Source organism: Leiobunum rupestre, chromosome 5 (assembly GCF_980474605.1).
Source record: "Leiobunum rupestre chromosome 5, qqLeiRupe1.1.hap1, whole genome shotgun sequence".
Taxonomy (NCBI): Eukaryota; Metazoa; Arthropoda; class Arachnida; order Opiliones; family Sclerosomatidae; genus Leiobunum; species Leiobunum rupestre.
Window position 1 is genome coordinate 32,175,457 of NC_143388.1, and position 23,002 is coordinate 32,198,458.

At 37.3% G+C, this 23,002-nt stretch overlaps 1 protein-coding gene across 1 annotated transcript in view; it reads left to right on the plus strand.

The window, feature by feature from the left end:
- Positions 1-22,737, plus strand: part of LOC149944180 (uncharacterized) — a 35,544-nt gene extending 12,807 nt beyond the window's left edge. The window contains exon 2 of the mRNA XM_090175119.1: positions 22,199-22,737. Within this exon, the coding sequence (XP_090031245.1) occupies positions 22,199-22,311 (113 nt within the window). The 3' untranslated portion in view covers positions 22,312-22,737. The remainder of the gene's footprint in view (positions 1-22,198) is intronic.
- The last annotated feature ends 265 nt before the right edge of the window (positions 22,738-23,002 follow it).

The following is a 23,002-nucleotide window of genomic DNA, read 5'->3' on the forward strand; positions in this document are numbered from 1 at the left end:
ACTTCAGTCTATTTTGTGTAAAGGGAAATTACACCCAAAAATCCACACGACAAACTTTATCGGTTCAAAGCGAGCGAGATGTTTCAACAGAAATGGGCTTCCACTAAAATTAAGTAAATAGAGACGCCGATTTATTATGAAAATAAATTTTATTTTATTGCGAAATGGTCCTGTTTGCAACAAAACTGATTGATCTAGAAAAACTAGCGTCGTTTCGCTAGAACAAGAAGCGCTGTTTAATTTCTAAAAGTAGGCTTGTTTAATTTAAACAAGTATATAGCCTCTTTTAGATACCACATGTAGCCTCATTAAAAAAATTAACCTAATTTCACTTAAACATGTAGCGTCATTTCATTTAAACAATTAGCCTCATTTCACTGAAACAGGTAGCCTTATTTAAACTGTAGCAAGTAACATCATTTCACTTTATCAGGTATCCTCATTTCACTTAAACATGTAGCCTCATTTCACTTAAACAGGAAGCCTCATTTCACTTAACAGGCAACCTCATTTCACTTAAACAGGTAGCCTCATTTCACTTTATCAGGTATCCTCATTTCACTTAAACAGGAAGCCTCATTTCACTTAAACAGGTAGCCTCATTTCACTTAAACATGTAGCCTCATTTCACTTAATCAGGTAACCTCATTTAAACTTAAACAGGTAGTCTCATTTAAACTTAAACAAGTAACCCTGATTTATGTGGCATCATTTCACGAAAATACTAGGTCCATTGCACTAGAAAAAGTAGCCAGGAATGATCGTGCTAGAAAAACTAACAAATTTATGGTTGCGCTTTAAAAACTAGACAAGCTATCATTGGGTTAGAAAAACTAGACGACAAGCTATCATTGCATTAGAAAAACTAGACGACAAGCTATCATTGGATTAGAAAAACTAGACGACAACCTATCGTCGGGTTAGAAAAACTAGACGAAAAACTATCATTGGGTTAGAAAAACTAGATAAGCTATCGCTGGGTTCGAAAAACTATCCAAGCTATCGTTGGGTTCGAAAAACTATCCAAGCAATCGTTAGGTTCGAAAAACTAGACAATCTATCGTTGGGTGAGAAAAACTAGACGACAAGCTATCATTGGGTTAGAAAAACCAGACGACAATCTATCGTTGGGTTAGAAAAACTAGACGACAAGCTATCATTGGATTAGAAAAACTAGACGACAACCTATCGTCGGGTTAGAAAAACTAGACGAAAAACTATCATTGGGTTAGAAAAACTAGATAAGCTATCGCTGGGTTCGAAAAACTATCCAAGCTATCGTTGGGTTCGAAAAACTATCCAAGCTATCGTTGGGTTCGAAAAACTATCCAAGCAATCGTTAGGTTCGAAAAACTAGACAATCTATCGTTGCGTGAGAAAAACTAGACGACAAGCTATCATTGGGTTAGAAAAACCAGACGACAATCTATCGTTGGGTTAGAAAAACTAGACAACAAGCTATTATTGGGTTAGAAAAACTAGATGAAAGGCTATCATTGGGATAGAAAAACTAAAAAAGATATTATTGCGCTAGAAAAATCAAAAAATTTGTGATTGCGCTATAAAAACTAGTCGAGCTATCGTTGGGTTAGAAAAACTAGACGACAAGCTATCGTTGGGTTAGAAAAACTAGACAAGCTATCGTTGGGTTTGAAAAACTAGACAAGCTATCGTTGGGTTTGAAAAACTAGACGACAAGCTATCGTTGGGTTAGAAAAACTAGACGACAAGCTATCGTTGGGTAAGAAAAACTAGACAAGCTATCGTTGGGTTCGAAAAACTATCCAAGCAATCGTTAGGTTCGAAAAACTAGACAAGCTATCGTTGGGTTCGAAAAACTAGACAAGCTATCGTTGGGCGAGAAAAACTAGACGAAAAGCTATAATTGGGTTAGAAAAACTAAAAAAAAGAACTTTCCCCCAACAAACTGTAAAAACCAATGCTGTTTCGACTAGATGTTCTTCAAAAACACGCTTTAAATATGATCCCCGTGAATATCATGTAACTTGGGAATATCAAACTTTCTCGCCACCTTTTGTATTTTTTGATTTTGAATCCTTATTTTTGGCACGTCTGCGAGAATGTTAGTAAGCCCACAAAACTTTCTCAAGCTACACCACTGCCAGTTTTATCCATAGACAGATCGAAATTGGCCTCCAACTGGACTGGAGCAGGCTAATAGCTTCCACAAACTGTAAGAATTTCACAACTTTTTCTTTGAATTGTGAAGAGTCCTGAGAAAGATGCGACTGTTTTTCCACATCTTTCTTGGATACCAGCTTGGCTTGTATCTATTTATGGTAATGTTGAAGGAATTTGGGGAACGAAAAATACGGTTGGTAGCAAGCTAGACACCAAACAGAGTCGGATTAAGCCCACCACCACCTAAGAAGGGGGCCCAAAAGTTCACATTGTCGCGGATAACATAAACAATTACCAATTTATCAATTTACTAGCTGAGTTGATCGTGAAATTAATTTCCCATGGTTTAAATAGGTTTTCCACCGAGTTCTTGGGTTTCCCATTCCATAAAAACTGGTTGAAGTTAGCGGTAATAGTTATTTGTCTCGCGTTGCATGAAGGGGCACCTGATTTAAGGGCATTAAAATACTCAGGTGCCGGTTAAGAAAGACAAAATAACTAGCACAACTTTTGGGTAAATCGTCGGCGGGAATTTTGAATTTCGCCCATTTTCTGTTGAATTCCGAATGGTTCTTGCGCGTGTTATATTAATCCATTTTAGGAATTTCTATTGCGTAAATTTCAAAGTGATCATTAAATATTTCCTGTAGATAATTATTTTTAAGCTTCATTATAGTGTAATTTTAGTATTACGCTCCTAAACAATCATCAAATCGCACGTTTAAGTACGTCAACGTGGTAATCTCGGAATTACCCGTTCTATACTTACTCTGGACTCGCCAAACGGAATGTTTTTAGGTATGCCTCACTTGAAGTTCTAAAAATAAATTAGTATAACTGTTTTTAAATCTTATCTATGTTAATTAATTAATTATCACTTTGAAATATAACGCAATAGACGCTATTTTCCTAAATTATATATCGCGCTCACGTATAATTAGAAATTCAACCGCAGACAGCCCAAATTTGTAAGATATCGTGGCGTGCTCTTTCGACAACTTCCAACCACTCTCAACGTAGAAAACTAGGGTTGTTTAATTTATTTTATATTCTCTATTCAAGAAAAGCAATAAAATAAACACAAACTTTAGGGCTCCAGCGAACAAAAGCATAAGGGCCCGATGACCTCAGGTTATGAGAGCGGACAGATAAATAGCGCGCTTCGCTTACATTGTACATTGATATAAATTGCGCAAAGTTAAATCGCCTTAAGGCAAAGGGGCCTATAGAGACAGACAGACAGACAGACAGACGCAAAACTTTCGGAAATTTATATTACATTCGTTGTTCGACTAAAAAATATTGTTCCCAAATCTCGTTAAGTAAAAAATCAATAAACTGAAAACAACAAGAATTTCTTAGTGAAATTTCCGGACATAATCGACAAGCACACTGTGAACGAAACAAAAATGGTTTGCATTCGCAATGGAATTGATTTAAAAATTCTACGTGTCGGAAGAACTGTTCTTTCGGAATGTTAAATTTTTAAATTCATTTTATTTATTAATGCTCATTATTAAATTTTTAAATTGCATTAATTTAATTTATTTTGTTTTCAAAAATAAGGTTTTGTTTTAAACAAAATTGGCTATTCGAAGCGAATCTTTTCATTTCAATAAGTTTTCAAAAATATTACTTTTTTTCCAATTAGAAAATTATTAAGGCTACATGTGGATAGTTAATAAATAAATACCATTGGTTTTATAAAAAAAAAGTGTAGTTATTAACAGTAAATTGGTAAATAATAGAAAGTAAATGTAAGTTTTGATAAATAGTTAATATTAATGGGTTAATTAATACGTTAAAGAAAAACATTTAAAGAAATTGAAAAAAAACATTTAAAAGTTTTTATATGACAAAATGTCACATCACACTCAGAACCTAAATGAAGCCCAGTTCACACTATACAATTAATTGGGCCACTTAATTGAAACCAACTAATTGTAAGCAAGAAAATTGAATAGTGTGAACAGAAAAATTGTAACCATTGTTCCAACTTTTTCTGTTCACACTGTACAATTTTCTTGCTTACAATTAGTTGGTTTCAATTTAGTGACCCAATTAATTGTTTAGTGTGAACTGGGCTTAACACACCACAGTTTTCGGTTAGATGACCAATTTTTGACTGTAACCATTTGTTTGAGATATCCAACTATTTGAAATTCAACCAATGAAATTAAGCTATTCAGGAACATTTAAGCCGTCGTCTGCTTATAATATTGCTATTATCGAAAGAGCAGACAAATAATTTTGGCAGGCTAAACTTAATTTTCTAAATTTCATACAGGACACATTTTAGCAAATCTTGAGCCCTTATGCGAACAATTGTCGTACTATCGAAAATTTAATATAAACCAATTTTTGTTAAATCGTATATAAACTACTAATTTGGCATTAATAAAATTGCATAGTCTGAAAGGTACTTTAGTGTTGAATGTGGTAATCATTTACAACATTCATCAATTTATTTTCTCTGAAAGATAATTTGGGGTCGGGTCCAACGGGCCAAGTGGATAATCGGGCACTACTATTATTTTAGGCCAATGCACTTACAAATATTTATTATTTTGATAGTCCAAAGGTTTAACAACTCTCTCTCTCTCTCAAGAAATATTTTTTGGAATTGTTGTAAGGCCTGCTTTTCCAGATACATTACATTTCACCATAGACAGTATATATCCCTTAGGGATATATACTGTCTATGATTTCACGCGATTGTGTAGTTTTGTAAATACACCAGTACATTTCCAAAGGGCGGTAGGGGTAGAAGAGATAAGGTACCCAGGGGGAAGAGGAATGGGCGTAAGATGGGATGAAAGATCATTATTTGATAGGCACGGAAGAAAGTGCTACGCTGTTTTTCCGCGGCTTCATTTATTTGGTGCACGCCAGCCGTAAAAGGGTATCTGTACGTATGATGAAGGGGTTCTGGCTAGCCCCAACTGCCTCGTTTTATCTCGTTGCGAAGCCTTTGCTGGCTCAGATATAAATGATACGCGTATCAGACAGCTAAAGTGACGCCCACGGATATGGTCAAGGTTGTGACGTTTACGAAAAGGGTTAAATTTAGTGTTGGCTACTGGTCAGTATTTTTTGGTTTTGTGTTGGAGAAAGTACAATTTACATGAAACTAACGATGATATTTATGCTTTGCACGTCGGATATTTTGGATGGTCTAGGTTCAAATTAGTACTTTAGGAGGGGTTATACAGCCACCGTGTCTGTCTGTCTGTGGGTGGGTCTGTCTGTCTGTCTGTCTGTGGGTCTGTCTGTCAGGCCTGGGAACGCGTTCGCATTTTCGAGGCAAAGGGTAGTCACTGCGTATGCAGTTTCTTAGAATCAGGGAAAAGGTTTTTCCAAAAGCGCCCTCTTTTTGTCATTGGGTGTAGTATAATTTTTTAATTGGCCGGGATTCGAACCCGAGCCCTCTTGCACGACAGGTGAGCGTTCTACCGCAGAACCACGGATACAGTTACGCTTCACTGAAAATTAAAAACTCTTCCGAGGAGAGGTATATTTTGGCTTGCCAACTTGTTTAACTTACAATTAGAGTACACGAGGTGTTTATTGCCGATTTGGTTCAAACTCGGGCGTGATTTAGACCTATTGTAGACCTATATGATATATGAAATTTCCCAAAAGGAGACGTTGCACTACCCATTCGATTTGCCATGGCAACCGAAAATATTTTTGACCACTTTAAACAAAAATAAGATTTGTTCCTTATTTTACCCAAAAATTCTTACAATATACCCCAAAAATTTCCAATTTACCCAAACTTGATGAAATTTAACTAAATGTGGTCCAATTTAAACAATTCGGTGTTTTAAATTTTTTTAAAAAATTTCGTGAAACCGAGAAAATCCCATGCTTTTTTAAATGGAGATTTTTTGTTTGAAGTGGTCAAAAACATTTTCGGTTGCCATGGCAAATCGAATGGGTATATAGGTCTACATCACGCCCGACTTTGAACAAAATTGTCAAAAAACACCTTGTTAGTGCAGAAATGATGTTAACAAATGTTAAGTAACGAAAATTTAATTTAATGCGCGAAGTCTTCACACGTAATTGAAGTACAGGCACGTGTCCACTTTTCTACATTATTTTTATTAAATTCTTAAATCCTATGCCTTATAGAAGTTTCGTAGATCTTTCAATTGAATTAAGGATGTTAGGAAATTAGAATGCGTATTATATTATATTATATTGGTCTTTTCCCCTTCGAATACTGTCCAGCAAATTAATTAAATACGCGTTCGGATTCGAGAAAATTGTATCCACTGTCCGTTGAGAAATTGAAAGCGTTGACACATTCTTATTGTTTATAAGATTTATCCGTTTAATAACGGCAATGAATACTTCAGCTTATACGCTTGGTAAAGTCAATTAATACTAACTGGGAGAGTGGTCCGTTGAAAAATGAGAACGTGAGAGACTTCATATATAAACAAAACTGTTTATTTTCATCTTTCGGAGGCGGTAAGTTATGAAGAGATGGAGTGGCATAGGCAAGGTTGTCCAATTAATCGCCAAGATGGCTCAGCGTCACGACAGTTTTAATAAGCAGACCAGCGTCTCCGACACGAAATTAGTTCGCCAGCCTCTTCCAAATTCTCTCTGTTCTCAACCCTCGCCCAATTTTCCACGATGCCACTGGCAGTTATCCGCGCGGCTTGAAGGAAGCTTTCGCCTTTTTGCCTTCCTCTCACTCTGAGCTTTCTTTTGGCGCATCCGCCTGAAGAAATGTTTCTCACTATCTCTCTCGACCTCGTTTTCCCTTTCTGATCTCGAAAATGTTTCATGGCTCTCTGTTTAATACAATTTCCTACCTTTTTCTTCATTACTGATTTTATCGTCTTAAGGGAAATATCGAGGGTCGACTTCTCCTTTTGAGTTAAAGAGTTGGCGGGGATGCCTACGGTGGAGGCGAAGCTTCAATCATTCCACCGGAGTCAAAGCCATAGAGTAACCCACTCACATAAGGTGGTTTCTTATCGCTCGGATTTCGGAGTAGGGTAAGAAGAGTAAGGCTATGACGTCATTTTACTCCGATTCTGGGGTGGCGAATAGTTCAGTCGGTGTAAAAACGTTTTTCCAATATGGCTTCCTGTGGCCTTTTTAGGGGATAAATTCTGGCTAGCAGATGACAAAATCCGATTTACTCCTTTCCAGAAGGAGTAAAAAGAGTAGATCTAATACTCCGGAACTAGCGAATAGTTTATGGGGTGGAGTAATTCTCATCCTCGGAAAAGACGAATACAACGTTTTAGGGTAAAAAGAGTACACTTTTAGTCCGAGAACAGGCGAAAAGAAAGCACCTATAGATTGGAAGGCTATCAGCGAAACTTGCGAACACTTTTCGTACGCAACGTCTTGTTTTCGAGGCGTGAAATAATCAAGTTAGCCTAAAAGTAATGTACAATATCTGGATAAAAACCTAAGTTTATACTGTAATAAATGTAAAAACAACACCGTCATTAGCGCTTACCCACTTCCTACCGGAACTCAGCAAAAATTAGCTCCTTAGTTACCATGGTAACCAACTAAAGGTTTAAAGGTTTATTCAGTGCCGTACATAGGTACATCCTTTTGGAACAGGGCGGCTCCCAATGGAGCGCGACATAATAATATACATATATTATTACAAATATACATAACGCATAAAATATAAACCCTAAATCAGAATTTTCAGCTTACAAGCTATCACAGATATAGTATAATAATATTTTAACAGATCACAGTTCATATATGATTAGACCTACACTACGCATTGTAACCCGGCCACGTGGAATAATGGCTTTAAAAGTCGCTCGACGACTTAGGCCTAAGGTGGTGCCTTGGGGATTAGCCTAGCTGATTATTATTATTTTTATTAATATATTTTATAAACGTAGAGCCCTGGTACGACTATGCCAAACCTCTAATATTGGACGAACAATTTGTCAAATGCCCATTTTTCGCTACCAAAGCCAAGGATTTGCTCCATTCTCCAGTAGACCACGGCCAACTTTGATGACGCGTTCGCAACAGCTCGTCATTAAAGTCTTAAAAATGTATTTCATTCAACTTAGGGAGAATCACTATATGTTGAATTAAATACATTTTTGGCTAAAGTAACCTAAGTGACATAAGTATTTGTCAAAGTATAGTAAAATTATAAATGGAATATTAACACAATCAAAGAGATATTTTAAACAATGAGATTTGATTTAGGGGAAGCATGAGGGGGATTGCCAGCAACGCTAAAAATTGGCTCAACATCAATGACTTTTTTTTTCTTTGGGAATGAATTTCTTATAAATTGAGAAGCCCTGTTTTCAATCACGATTTTTCCGAATAAAAATCACGCTTTTGCGTCAAAATTACAAAAAATGCAAAAAAAAACAAATTACAAAAAACAAAAATAAACTAAAATTACAAAAAATGCAAGAAATGTTAAAATTACAAAAAAAATAAAGAAATTCTAAAATTATAAACGAATTACATAAAATTCAACAAAAACAAAAATTACAGAAAAATGCAAAAATTTGCTAAAATTACAAAAAAATGCAAGAAATACTAAAATTACAGAAAAATGCAAGAAAAACTAAAATTACTGAAAAATGCAAGAAAAACTAAAATTACAAAAAAAAAATGCAAAAAGATCTAAAATTACAAGAAAAACTAAAACCACATAAACTGAAAAAAATAAAGAAATATTAAAAATTTATGCCCAAATTCTGTTATTTGAAAAATATTAAATTCTTAGAGAAAAAAATATTAAATCCCCAGAGAAAAACCTAGAATAGCTTAAAATGGAATAAAGAAATTTCTGGACCTGAAAAATCATTATCCTATTCTTTTCCGATTTCGAATTAAAAGACAATTTATCTTTAAATTTAAAGCTAATAGAAAGAATCGATGAAAATGAAGCCCGCTAACTTTGTTTGTAGAGAACAAAAGGAAGTGAGACCGTGCCCAAACAGCTTAGAAAAAGATCAGTCGCTTTTCTAAAAGCGTCGAGAAGTCCGGAAGAAACTCGCTGTCTTGTTTAGTAATGTAAACTTAATCAACTACCCTGGGAAGTATGACTCGAGACGATTTGCCTCCACTCACGTCCGCTCTCGCTTTCAGCATCTCGCTGTCTCCGGCACTCGTGTGAATTGCGGCCAACGGAGGGGTGATGCCGAACTGAGCGTGTTAACGAAATTTCGGGCAGAATCAGTTCTCCACTCCGGCGGTTGTCGTCCCCTTTGGGAGCCAAACGCGATTTTAATAGATTCGCGCTCTCGATAGCCGCTCTCGCTTCATCTGACCCGAATGGCGTTCACTCCCTCTCGAGAGAAAAAACTTCTTTCTTCTCGGTACCCAGAATCAGCCCGAAAACAAGAAGGCAATCCGGGACGCAAATAACCTTTTCACGCGACTGTTCTAGCTAGACGTCTTATTGGTAATTATGGGAGTCTGGGGATGCAAGTAATCAGTCTTCTACGAAATGACCATACAAATAAACAAATTTGTTGATTGATTGACGGAAACACTATTGAATAACGTAAACGTGCTCAAATTAACACGAAAATTCAGAAATTGTTGATAAAATGATCCTTACAATCTACAAATTAGGGTAGGGCTCGGCGTTCGGATAAGAAATGTTCCGTTCATTTCTTTTATATCCATATCCGAAAATTATCCGAATAAAAACTTGTTTGTTGCATATTAAATCGTACAATAGTCGCGAATAATACCCATAAATAAACAGTTAATCGAATTTTTTATCGTTAATTGAAATTTTGGTGGTTAATTTATCTGTTTCCCCGAGCTCTAAATTAGGGGTTTAAATCTAAATACTCCTTGACGAATTTCTCATTTTCAATAATGTCACACATGTATCTAAATAGTTTTCCCACCTACATCAAAAGAAAATTTGAATCCTTTATAAATTTCGAACTTTAAAACATCTAACAATACCTTATTAAAAATATTCTACCATTATCTTTTTATTAAACACGCTGTTTTTTGAGTGACTCGTTCGTCAGTTTCATGCTGGAAAAATAAATCTCACTGTGCTGTGTACGCGCCATCTATACCCGTACATATAGTAAATTACATAAAAAACAAATTAATTTATCAAATATAATAAATTTTTCTTTTTTGTTTGCAATATTCTAATATTTAAACAAAAAATATAACATAATAATATGTTAAGGTTCAATATTCCGTAAACAGAAATTATATAATATATTTAAATGTTAAAGTTCAATAGAGGGCGCATTCTTTAGTCAGCCTTCTATAATTTAAAGACTAAAAATCATATTAGTTTCACTAGCGGTCGATAGATCGCGCGGCTAGACACTGTGATATTTTCTCCTCTAAGCACTCTAAAGTTACGATCGTACGGTATCTAAAATCCAAATTGGATTCGAAAACAGTTTTAACCAATGAAATTTAGAAGCAGTAGCCACGAATCCTGGTTACAAGTATGACCGTTGCTTTTGTGACAATAGTAAGATTCAGCCTCGACAACAAGAACGACAATGGTAATCACAATACACTCATCCGACACTGGTCACGGATAGCCAAGTTAAACAATCCGCGGAGGAGGTCAACGCTTCTTTACAGGTTTTATCGCGGAAACGGAAGTTACGTAACAGAAGTAGTGGGATCTCCAAAGTTCCGTGGCCGTTGTCTGAGGCTTTGAAGGCGCGACAAGGAAAGAGTGGGATGGACACTGGATAAAGGTATAGGGTGGGCGCATTAAGAGACTGTCTGCGTGGTGGTCCCATCCTCCGTACGATATAAATTCTCGTAGGCACTCGCAGTCTGAGAAGGAGACCGTGTGAGAACCAAGCTCATTAATCACCTTGCCTTTAGACAGTCGGACAAAGTTTTCGCTAAAAGTGTTCCCTCGAACGGAGGCCAGCGAGCCATCCACGGTTTTACCGCTTTTGAAGTATTGAGAAAAGAAGCGGCAGAAAGCAAAGTTGATCCGCCGGATGAACGGAAGACGGAGAGCGCGCAAAAAAGATTGAGAGAAGCTGCGGATCTACGAAGCAGTCCCTCCCATCCGCTAGGGGTCACTCCATCCCTCCCTGCCTCCCTCTGTTTGTTCGGGGTTTGTCAGCAAACATTCTTTTCACTTTGGAATTATTGGTCACTAAGGGCCAATTGAGTGCGTCATCCCCAGTTACAAAAAGTAGTCGGTACTACTCGATGGCGGACCCCCAAATGACGTGTTGCAAAGCAGGGATGAAATGGCGACGTTATAGACCAGTAACGTAGGTAGCTTTCCACGTGCAAATCCCGCTCTTGGACATAGCTTTAACTGTATTAAAACTTCACCGTTCGTCCTACGATGAGTTAAAAGAGCGCCACAGAGCTTCAAAGTTAGGCCTACTAGCCCCTGGAAGGAGGCTGCAACAAGCGCAAAACTAAGCAGCCGGTAAATGCGAAAATTAAGGTTTGTGTTCGTGTGATAGGTAAAAAAGGACTTTGTAAACAAATCGAGGTAACCAGCGTAAAAAAGTAAACTTAAACAGTATTTAAAGTCCCTGCTGCTTGGTTTTGCGCTTGTTGCAGTATACTTCCGGGGGCTAGTAGGCCACACTTTGAAGCTGTCTGGCGCTCTTTTAACTAATCGTAGGAAAATAGGGAAAAACAGGCATTCTTCACAACTCACCCCCCACAACTCCTTCAAATATTGCAAAACCTTTTGAAACACCCTGTATACAATTAGAGCCTAGCGCCGCCGGTCACAAACTTTGTTCCTGCCACCGAAATTTTTTGAGTTTTCCTACGTAACTTAATTTTTTTTTCAAACACATTTTGGAATTTGGATTTGAAATTTTCAAAAAAAGGGGGGGGGGCATTCCGCCCCCCCCCCTTCGTGCCACCGCCACCAAAAAAAATTAACGTTGCCGAGGATTTTGGAAAAATCGGCGGGCCAACCGCCACGGGTTGTTTTTCGCCGAACGCCGCGACCGAAATTAAATCGCCGCTATGCTCTGTATACAATACAACCCTGGTCAATAGTGTTGCCGGTACCAATGTTGTATAATATCTGTGAGCTGTGTGCCCGACCCAAAAAATCGGTGGGTTGGATATTATTCAAAATCCCGAAGTATCCGAACCCTCGCCAAAGCAGTTTTTTCGTATTAAAGGTGATACTATTCTTAAAACATTTTTCATTTTAATACTCTAATTGTATTCGGAAATACTGTATGAATCAAGTTAGTATTTTTATTTCTAGAGTATTTTTTAGTACTCAGTATATAGCTTATCATCTCCTATATAAATCTTATACTTCGATAACAATTCTAGTATGTCATCCACTTGATTAAAATTCGTTTACATTTATATAAAAATAATCTCAAATTCTTCAAAATTATGTCACTAAGATCAACAGTTTCCCCTTGAACTAAAAATAATAGTTTATTTTCCTAATCTTTGGTGATTTATTTTTGCTTTTTTTACCGTTGTGACTATTTAGATTCCAGAAATAAAACTTGGTCATGGCTTAAATAGAATTATACTTCTGGCTCTTTAATGGCCTGCTTTTGTTTTAGCACACTCGATAGCGAAAAAACAACATGACCTTTCTGCTGTAGACAAAATGCTATAGAACTTTTAATTGATGGTCTTGCCCCTTTATTGAACACAAAAACGATTAATTTTCGTTGCAATTTATTAAAAGAATAAATCAAATAATACGTGATTAATTAACGCAAATTTATCGACTACTTCCAGTTCTAATTAATGTATGGATATTCGAGGAGTATATTTTCTTATTAATTAATTTTCTTGTTAATTAACGTTCAGTAACCCAAGAGATCTCCAATACTACATCCATGTTTTGGTTTTTCGAGTATATCTAAAATAGTTTTGTTTCCATTTCTGGTTTTACTTCAACATTTTCGTGTTATAATATTAATAATATTACTTATCAGCTGGTAACATTCAAGGCCCAAGTCATCTAGTATCTTTTAATGCCTTTAAATCAGGTGGACGGGTCACACGCGTAGGAGGGTGGTGGCAAGCCGTTCATGCCACGCGAGACAAAAACTCCCTACACTTTCTATATTTTAACTAAATTGACTAATCAATATCTCAATTATCAACTATATATGCCTTGCTGGTCTAAAGATTCGAAACATTTTTTATTTAAACTCTCTCTTTCGGCCTCCAGATAGTTGTATGGATGTTCATTGGCTAGGGGTAATGGCGGACAGAGTGTGCGAGAATGGGGCCCACATTATAAAGTCTATTTATAATTTAGCTAGTTAATTATCGATCCGCAAACAATCAAAATTCGCAAGTCAATGTAATTAAAGTTCAATACACTAAGACCCAATTCGAAAGCTTAAGAGCAACCAATTACACGTGTTTAATTTACTTAATATTCTCGGTTCAAGAAAAGCAATAAAATAAACACAAACTTTAGGGTTCCCACGAATAAAAGCATAAGGGCCCGATGACCTCAGGTTATGAGAGCGGACAGATAAATAGCGCGCTTCGCTTACTTTGTACATTGATAGAAATTGCGCAAAGTTAAATCGCTCTAAGGCAAAGGGGCCTATAGAGACAGACAGACAGACAAACAGGCACAAAACCTTCGGAAATATAAAGTAGATTTCGTCGATTTTGTGTTAATTTCTAGTGCTTATGCTGGAGTATATCTCTTTTAATCATTTAACCATTTTTTAATACTACTAGAGTAATTCAATGATATAGTCTATAGAGTATTTCTAGAGTATCTCCATGGTAATCTATTACTTTTAAGAATATTTTCGCACTAATCTCTCGACAAATCTAGTACTCCAAGATTATTTCCGGTTTAATTTATCAAATACGTCTAGATTATATCCGGTTACATTTATCGAGTACGTCTAGATTATATCCGGTTACATTTATCGAGTGCTTCTAGATTATATCCGGTTACATTTATCGAGTACGTCTAGATTATGTCCGGTTACATTTATCGAGTACGTCTAGATTATATCCGGTTTAATTTATGGAGTACATCTAAATTATTCCAGATTTAATTTATGGAGTACTCCAAGATTATTCCCAGTTTGATTTATGGAGTACACGTATCTTATATCCAGTTTAATTTAGCATTTCTAAAAAATTCCAATTAAATTGATCAGTAGCTCTTAGATTATTTACGTTTTCATTTATCCGTAACTATTAGATTATATTCGGTTTAATTTATCGAGTACTAGTAAACCTTTTCAAGTTCACTAGTACGTCTAGACTATATCGAGTTTAATTTATCGATTACGTCTACATTCTTCGTATATAGTATTTCAGTAGTAGTTACAGTTAACTACATACTAAACTACATAGTTTATATTTTCGTTTCGTTCCCAAAACTTCCAACTACCTAGATAATAAAATATTTTAATAAGAAGAATAGGCGTCCGTAGCATGTAGGGGCCACCTTATTTCCTTGTTTGTGTAGACTGGTTCTATTTCTTTCTCGCTGGCGTGGCTCGTGCTGAAGTAGAGAAAAACCGTGTTTTCCTTTTAGCCTCCTTTTGTCGGATTCCGATCACGATCCGGAGATTAAAAGCCCCGGCGAAATGTACGTCTCTTAGCTTTCTGCTCTCATCCCCTGGCGTCCAAACGCGGGGGCCCCGACCCCGACTAAAGAAAAGAGCGCTGTTTTCTCTTCACCACTTTGGACCAGCATTTGTCTCGGGTGCAGGGGACGAATCCGTTTCAGAGTGGCCGTGTCCCTCTCGATTAAAAGGCGACAGGACACCCCACCCCGAAATTAATAGTTTTTGCTTCTTGTTGAAAGCTACTAATGAATGTGTCTTTTTGAATACGCGACAAATTTGACCCCCCCCCTTCCGCCCTCGTCCCAGTCGGCGAGCTCAAACAGAAATTGGAGATTCCTATTTGACGTTTAGCTTTTTTAAGTCCAATGAATTTGATTTTAATTTGGGAAGGGATTCGAAGTATGGGCGTATTTTTGTCGCTTTTTGGGGTAAAAAGAAAAGTAATTTAACGCTCTCGTCGAGTCGGCGAGGTCAAAAGGGGAATTGGAGAAAGAACTTTTGGGTTTTTAGCTTTTTATTTGGTATTTCCGGCCCATTATTAAACCATTTAGATTTTAATTTTAGAGCATGCTCGATTGATGAGGTATTTATTTTGGTTTTGGGATATAATTCGGCTGGCTAGAGGTCTTTTCCCCGAGTTCTGCGGTTTCCCCTACCCATAAACACTTGCTGAGGTTAACGGTAATAGTAAGTGTAGGTAGCTGTTGGCTCGCGTGGCATGAAGGGCTGGTCATCACCCTCCTCCGGCCTCCGGTAATTGGCTTCACAAGTCACTAAATATTATTATTATGAATTGACCACTGGCGATTGTCGGAAAGCGTTTTAGCGTATGATTTAGGGAACCAATGAGAAACCGGACTAATAGTGGGGTGGCGGAGTGGTTGGCACTTTCGCCTCGCAGCAAGAGGAGCTGGGTTCGAACCTAGCTTGGGGCATTAGGTGAAAACTCGGAACCACCCCTTCCGCGTTGAGTTTGCAAGTTCTCTCCCCACTGCTTAAAGGAGTTTTCTCCCGAGTTCTTCGGTTTCCCCTGCCCGTAAACAATAGGAAGTGCCATACTTTAATAATAATAATAATCAGCTAGGCTTATACCCAAGACACCACCTTAGGCCTACGTCATCAAGCGACTTATAGATAATATGTTACTTATGATTAAATGTAGCCTCAAATTACCAAATGGTTAATTTCAATAACGTCATTTGCGTAAGCACAGATTAATAATAATTTAACGTTAAAATGTTTACAATCAGAAGTCCTTATTCAAGAGGCGTTTCCCCCCCCCCCCATTTGTTAAACGCAATAGGCGCTAAAATAAAACATCTTCAAGGAAATCCCCAAGTAATATATCCGAGAGCCAGGACCTGCAAGTTATTGTTTATACATTGCTAGTTGAAATAATAGAAACTTTTCACCTGTAAACAGAACGTCATGTTTTTGCTAAGCCTTAATATGCCAAAAAAGCTACCTGCTTAAAATGTAACACTTGTTGCATACCGTATAGGTGAAAAGTTTATATTATTTTAACAAACACTACATAAACAGTGACTTGCAGGTCCTGGCTCTCGGAAATATTACTTCTTGGCAATTTCCTCGAAATGGTTTTATTCACTCCACTTGTCAGTCCCTTTGGATTCCCTCCGCTGACGGTATTCGATCCACATCCAGCTTTCCTAGTTTATCAGCTTGGCCGAAACATGGACAGTAAATGAAGAGGACAGGTTTTCGATAGCCTTCCACAGTGCATTTGATTTCTCCCCGCGTATCAATCAGCTCGAGAGACTCCGAGGGAGTCTTGCAAGGTCGTTTGTACCACGTGATCTTAAAATTTCAAAGTGGCAATCTAATGCGGTTGATATTGTTACGTAAGTTTTTGCGCTTTATATTTTAGTAATTTTTAATTTTGGTTTTTTAATTCAATAAAAACTATCAACTGATATTTAGTATTTTTTTAAATAAATAACTTGATGATCATGAGTTTTAAAAACAACTATTTAAAGGCGGGTTTATAAAGGAGCGAGAAAATCCAAAGAAGCTTGTGCATGAAGCCGAAAGCTGATCGACGCTATCGGAAAAAGCTTTCGGAATCTGCCTCTGCACCGTAAGCTACTGTTTACAAAAGCGCTTGTCGTGCTGAGCCCGTTGCTCAACTTGACGTGATCAGGTGGTTTTTTTTTAGTATAAATGGCGGCTACAAAAAAAGTCGAAAAATTGTGGTGCTGAATGCAGTTTTTTATTATTGCTTCAAAAACGAAAATTGTGAATTTTTAAAAAGATTAAATAAAATTTAAAAAAAAACAATAATTCCACGAAGATCATAGAACGGGTTGCCTTATTATTGGTTAAATACGACCACGTGATTACAAGCGATAGCCGAGAACCTAGAAAAACACGCGAGAATATCAAACGGAGTTTGATGCCGCCAGCGTCGGAATTCGGCGTAAGCTGTCTGCTACAGCAAGTAGGAAATCGGCTCTCACTTCTTTGTAAACGCTTACGCGGGAGCCGACGTTGACGAAAAAGTTTCAGTTTCTACAAAAAGCTTCAGCTTTTCGCTTGCTTATAAACCCGCCTTAATATTTAATAATAAAATTAAAAATGAAACAAAAGAGCCGTGATGTGAAAACAAAACATCTATAGCGGCAACGACACAACGTTTCAAACCTTACATGGTTCTTTGTCAAGTGTAAAATATAATGTTGGTACAAGCTTATTTATAGACAATAATAGAGGTTATAACGTCACAACGTGTTAAGGCGTCACCTCGCGTTTCAACAATAATGATAAGGCAGGGTAAATGTAGTGTGCGGAGCGTTACAATAAGTAGGGGCGTATTCAAATACGCGTTACAATATTAAGGTGAAAAAATACCTTTTGGCGTAAAAATGTACTTCGTGTTTATCTTTGTTCTTTTTTCGAACAGTATCGTCCACTCTTAGCGATACTTGTTTTTTTTTTCAAATAACCATGGACGACTCCCTTAGTGTGATTGGTTTACGGGGGCTAAAAACCAGGCTTTTTACCGATCCTCTAAAATCTACTATCCATGGCCGAAATAACGTTATCTTCTGCCTTGAGTGAAGCCAGGTTCACATTTACCTATAAAATCTCTTCGGTTTAGATAACTAGTTTTCAAAACCTGCGTGAGAAATCGCTTCGCGTTGGTTCGGGAAGCAACTCGTCCAAGTCGGTTCGCTTAGAATCGCTTTCAAAACGACCAGGCGGGGAAGTCAAATTGCTCGTATTTTCCAAAATAATTGGAATGAAATTCTAAATAATGTCCAATAATATTATGTATGTATAGTAAATACGATTGACTAATTGTTTTGGCAAACATTTTAGTATTTTCCAAATTCTGGTCATAATTTGAAATGACGTTAAGCCTTGGCTATAAGCCGGGGTGAAGCGATTTCGAGCGTGTGAACCAAGAATTATCGTCGGCGGTCAGAACTGGCATTCTCACTGACCTAAACTTGGTTTTAAGCTCTAGTTTTACCATGGCTTCAGGCTTACATGCAGTTGAAACACGTGTCCCTCTAATCCCGTTCTGCAGAGGCTTGTCCACACGCTGCAATTGGTGGAGTGGCGAGATTCATGTGGTACGTGCGGAAGTTTGTTAAAAATATGGCCAATAGTTATTTTTATAAATTCAGCTACGCTTATCGAACTTGTTTCTCTTACGTGACGATGTCATACCTTTATTAGAATAGTTTTGACACGCGTGGTTTCCACGCGCACGTTAAAAGCACAGATTTCTCGCGCCTTAAGCGCGCGCTCGTAATATTATCAAAGTTAAAGTTGTGAAGTAGTAGCTACATTCAAACAAGAAAGCCACGTTAATTTATAAAAACACACATTGCTTTATACATTTTCTACTAATAATCAGTGCCGCTAAAACAGCGCAAACGCCAACACCCACAAAATCGGCCAAAAGTCAAAAACCGACCAAAAGTGTCGAAAACCGACCAAAAGTCAAAAATCGACCAAAAGTCAAAAATCGACCAAAATTGTCGAAAACCAACAAAAAGTGACAAAAGCCGACCAAAAGTCCAAAACCACCTAAATTAAGAATATAATTCCAAAGCTGGCACAAAAATTAGTCAAAACTCATTCATTTGGCAAAAACGAGCAAACCCGTGTAAACACCGATCAAAATTCAGAAACCGATCCCATATTTTAAAACCGACCAAAATTCAGAAACCGATCCCATATTTTAAAACCGACCAAAATTCAGAAACCGATCCCATTTTTTAAAATCGATGAAAATTCAGAAACCGATCCCATATTTGAAAACCGACCAAAATTCAGAAACCGATCCCATATTTTAAACCCACTAAAATGCAGAAACCGTTCCCATATTTTAAAACCAACCAAAATTCAGAAACCAATCCCATATATTTAAAACCGATGAAAATTCAGAAACCGATCCCATATTTTAAAACAGACCAAAATTCAGAAACCGTTCCCATATTTTAAACCGACCAAAATTCAGAAACCGTTCCCATATTTTAAAACCAACCAAAATTCAGAAACCGATCCCATATTTGAAAACCAACCAAAATTCAGAAACCGTTCCCATATTTTAAAACTGACCAAAATTCTAAGACCAAACAAAACGTTTATAACTATACAGTCCGCGCGACCTTTGAAAGCGTTGCTCCCAAGGCCCCTCTTCCAACTAATCGCTCCAACTTGAATATGGCCCGCAACTAGTCGTACGTCGTGCGAACGAGGCTTTGTTTGGCATTTGATAAAACATACGTGGAAATTGGAAGTCCCGATGGCGAGAGCTCGAAGCGTAGTCGGATTACATAATCGGAACTCGAGCGAGCGCGATGCACGGAACCAATTGCGTTTGAATGGACGGTTTGGCATTATACCATTGATTAATGGTTTCGGAATTATAACTGTTCCTAGCGTTCTCTCTCCGCGCGATGGATGGATGGATGGAATAGCGACTGCCTTCCTCGCTTTGGACTCTGGAAGGGCACGCGCCATTGTCTCGGAATTCTCTCCTCTTTGATTCAACGCCACCCACTCCTTCGTTTCCTTCCCGCGCCCACCCTGCCCACCCTGCCCACCCGAGATGCGGTTTCCCCCAACAGTCGGATTTTTGTACGCGGGCCTCGGTCGATACGGACAGCCTTTCAAATTAATGAGGAATTTAGTTGGTTCCAATGGAGGCTCATATTTGGTGGACCCACGCTCAAAGATTGAGACGAAGGGAGTCTCAACTAAAGCGCGTCAACTAAATTGAATTCACTCGATGAAAAGTAATCAGCGGCCATAATTGGCTAATAAATGTGTCTCGGATCAGAGAGGAGAAGAGTTAGAGAAATGGTCGAGGCGAAACTCTCTCCTTATCTCCGCTTGGGGTTACGGTCTTGCATAGTTTGATTTATTGTCGCCTTAATTAAATGTTACAAATTACAAGTGGCATTCTACCCCTTTCCTGGGCTGGGATTTTTCGGGTTTCTATCGGAAGAAACTGTATTTAAAATAAGATGTTGGTTTTAATTTAAATTTAACATTTGCGATCTTGAACGTCTTTACGAGAAAGTATACCAAACAGTATAGTTCTCGTGTACTTTGGTTTAAATCTTACAGAATGTCGGCGATTTAGTGTGTAACAAAGAGATCTTAGTTCAAAATCTTGGCTGGATTTAGATTCTGATATCCGGTACATTTATATCACATATGTGGTAGATTTAATGCACATAATCTCTGGTAGGTTTTGTAAAATAATACCTGGTTGATTTAGTTCAAGAATCTCTAATATATTTAAATCAAATAATATCTGGCAAATTTAATTTAAAAATATCTTGAATTTTTAGTTACAACCAAAAACTGGTTGATTTAATTTCAAAAAGCTCCCCAAGATTTTTTTTTTTTTTTTTTTAGAAGCTCGTTATGAGCGATTGTAACGGGTGGGACAATTCAGTCCGTTCGTCCATTTGATTAATCAGGTGCGAGATATGTGTTACGGCCACGCCAACGGGGGATACTTAGGGATAGGGTTGGGACACCCGTGGCGGAAGTATGACAACCACCCGTTGGGGGATTAGTGGTCGTCCTCACACGGCCATCCACAAACTCTGCCTCCCGGACGCCTGGGATTACAGGAGTGAGTCAGTGAGCCACTACTCCCGGCCTCCCTAAGATTTAAATCAAATAATATGTGGCAGATTTAATTTAAAAATATCGGGTTGATTTAGTTCAAGAAACTGGTTGATTTAGTTAAAATATATCTTGTTTATTTAGTTCAAAAAGCTCTGATAGATTTAGTTCGAATAATATGTCGTAGATTAAGTTCGAATATTATGAGGTAGATTTAGTTAAAAAATCTCGGGTAGATTTAGTTCAAAAATCTTTGATGGATTTAGTTCAAAAACCTTTGATAGATTTAGTTCAAATAATCTGTCATGAATTTAGATAAAAAACGTTGTGGTAGCTTTAAACATCTCTAGTAGATTTTGTTGAAAAACGTTGTGCTCGATTTAGTTAAGAAACTGATTGATTAAAGGTTGCATAAGTATACCGGGACAATAGTTCGAAACTCGATTATTTATTTTTAGTTAACGATGTAGAACTTATAATTAAAAATCCGCAATTAAAATGGAATTAAAGGTTTAAAATATAAATCTTTTTATAAAATTATCCAGACATTATTTTGAAGATAAAATTAGTGAATAAGTAGATTAGTCCATTATGAAAAGGGATAATAAGGCTAAACCCTAAACAAATTTGAAGAAATTTGAAAACTTACAAATAGCTCGTACCGATAGGTCTTCGAGCAAACAAAAAGACGCGAAACTCGGACCAAATAGATCTTCGAGTGAAAAACTAAATTAAATTAAATAAAATAGCCAGAAATTCCAACGGTAGACCGGTTTCGTCCTATTTGGGACTCGTCAATACAGTGCGGGAAATCTGGCTCGCGACTATAACACCGAATAGAGAAACTAAGCCTAAACATTAAAAATTTCAAAACGAGTTGCTTAGCAACGGAAAGCCTTTACAATGCAGTCCATAGGTGGTTCCTTTTAACTTAACATTCTTTTGAAGATGACTAACAATTTGTAAGAGCTTCGTCAATGTAGGGAAATCTTCAAGCACCGCCATTATGTCCCAGCAATTGTACGTAATATAAAAGACGTTAATCGTCGTCTATACCGATAAACTAATTACCACTAATTTATCCCAGACTGAATAATTAAGGACAGCCGTTAATTTTCATTAATTATACCTCGATAATCACTTGAAAAATGTAGCTTAAGATATATTTGAGGTCACCCAAGGAAAACCCAACACGGTTGATCTAATTTTGGACGGTCCAATTTTTCAGGCAGACGCGCCGGTCTTAAAGCAAGACTGATGGAGTAATTAGGTTAAATTAGATGCCTCATTAATACCAGGCAACTGGGGGGAAGGAACAGTGCAAAGACCTATAACTGAGTCTCCTACTAATTACGTCTAACCCGAACGACTTTGATATAATTCTTTTATTTTTTTCGTTGCAGGAAATCCGTGGGTTTGCGACGGTATGCTGACCCACACTCTTCACGACTTGGACACACGACTCATCCACGTCGATGGCCGACCAACCTGCAGTTTAGGACCCGATGGACTTTGAACTATATATCGTGACTTTAAAAATCGTGTAGATATACCATATTTGAAGATATAAACGACAAATTTGGAGGCAATGGAAATAAACCCGGAGATTAGCGACCCCTGTCGCTAATTATTATAAACATTCTTCTAACTCTTTCGGGGATATATATGATATAACTGTGAGAAAAAATCCGTTGGCAAATTTATACGGCGCTTTTATCACGCGCGTGATTTTGTGACGTGTATCTTAAGCCCCGCCCCCTCTTTTACATTTGCCCACCCCCTCCCTCCCTTCCATTTTTCGCGTAGTTGTATATTATCATAAGTAAAGTAACTCCTCATAAGTATGCCGGTGTAGAAATTTTAGAAATTTTTCTATTAGATTCAAATTACTTAGATCGGTTTTGGTTCCCCCCCGCAAACTGAACTAGTTTCGATCGACGGAAAATGACGACAATTACGTCATATCCTTGAAACAAGGTCCTAATGAGAAACCTTTCTCTGTGGCATATTTACGAGTAGAAACTATTATTTAGGCATTTCGAAATGTCGTAAAAAATACCAGTTGATTAAGGTTTATTACAATATAAAAAAAAATCGACAAACCGAAAGTGTCGCCAATTTGGCTCCAAAGTATATATCTTACTATATTATTCTTTTAATTAATTTAAAAACTCTCCACTTGAGGTCGTTCTCGCTAATAAACAAGT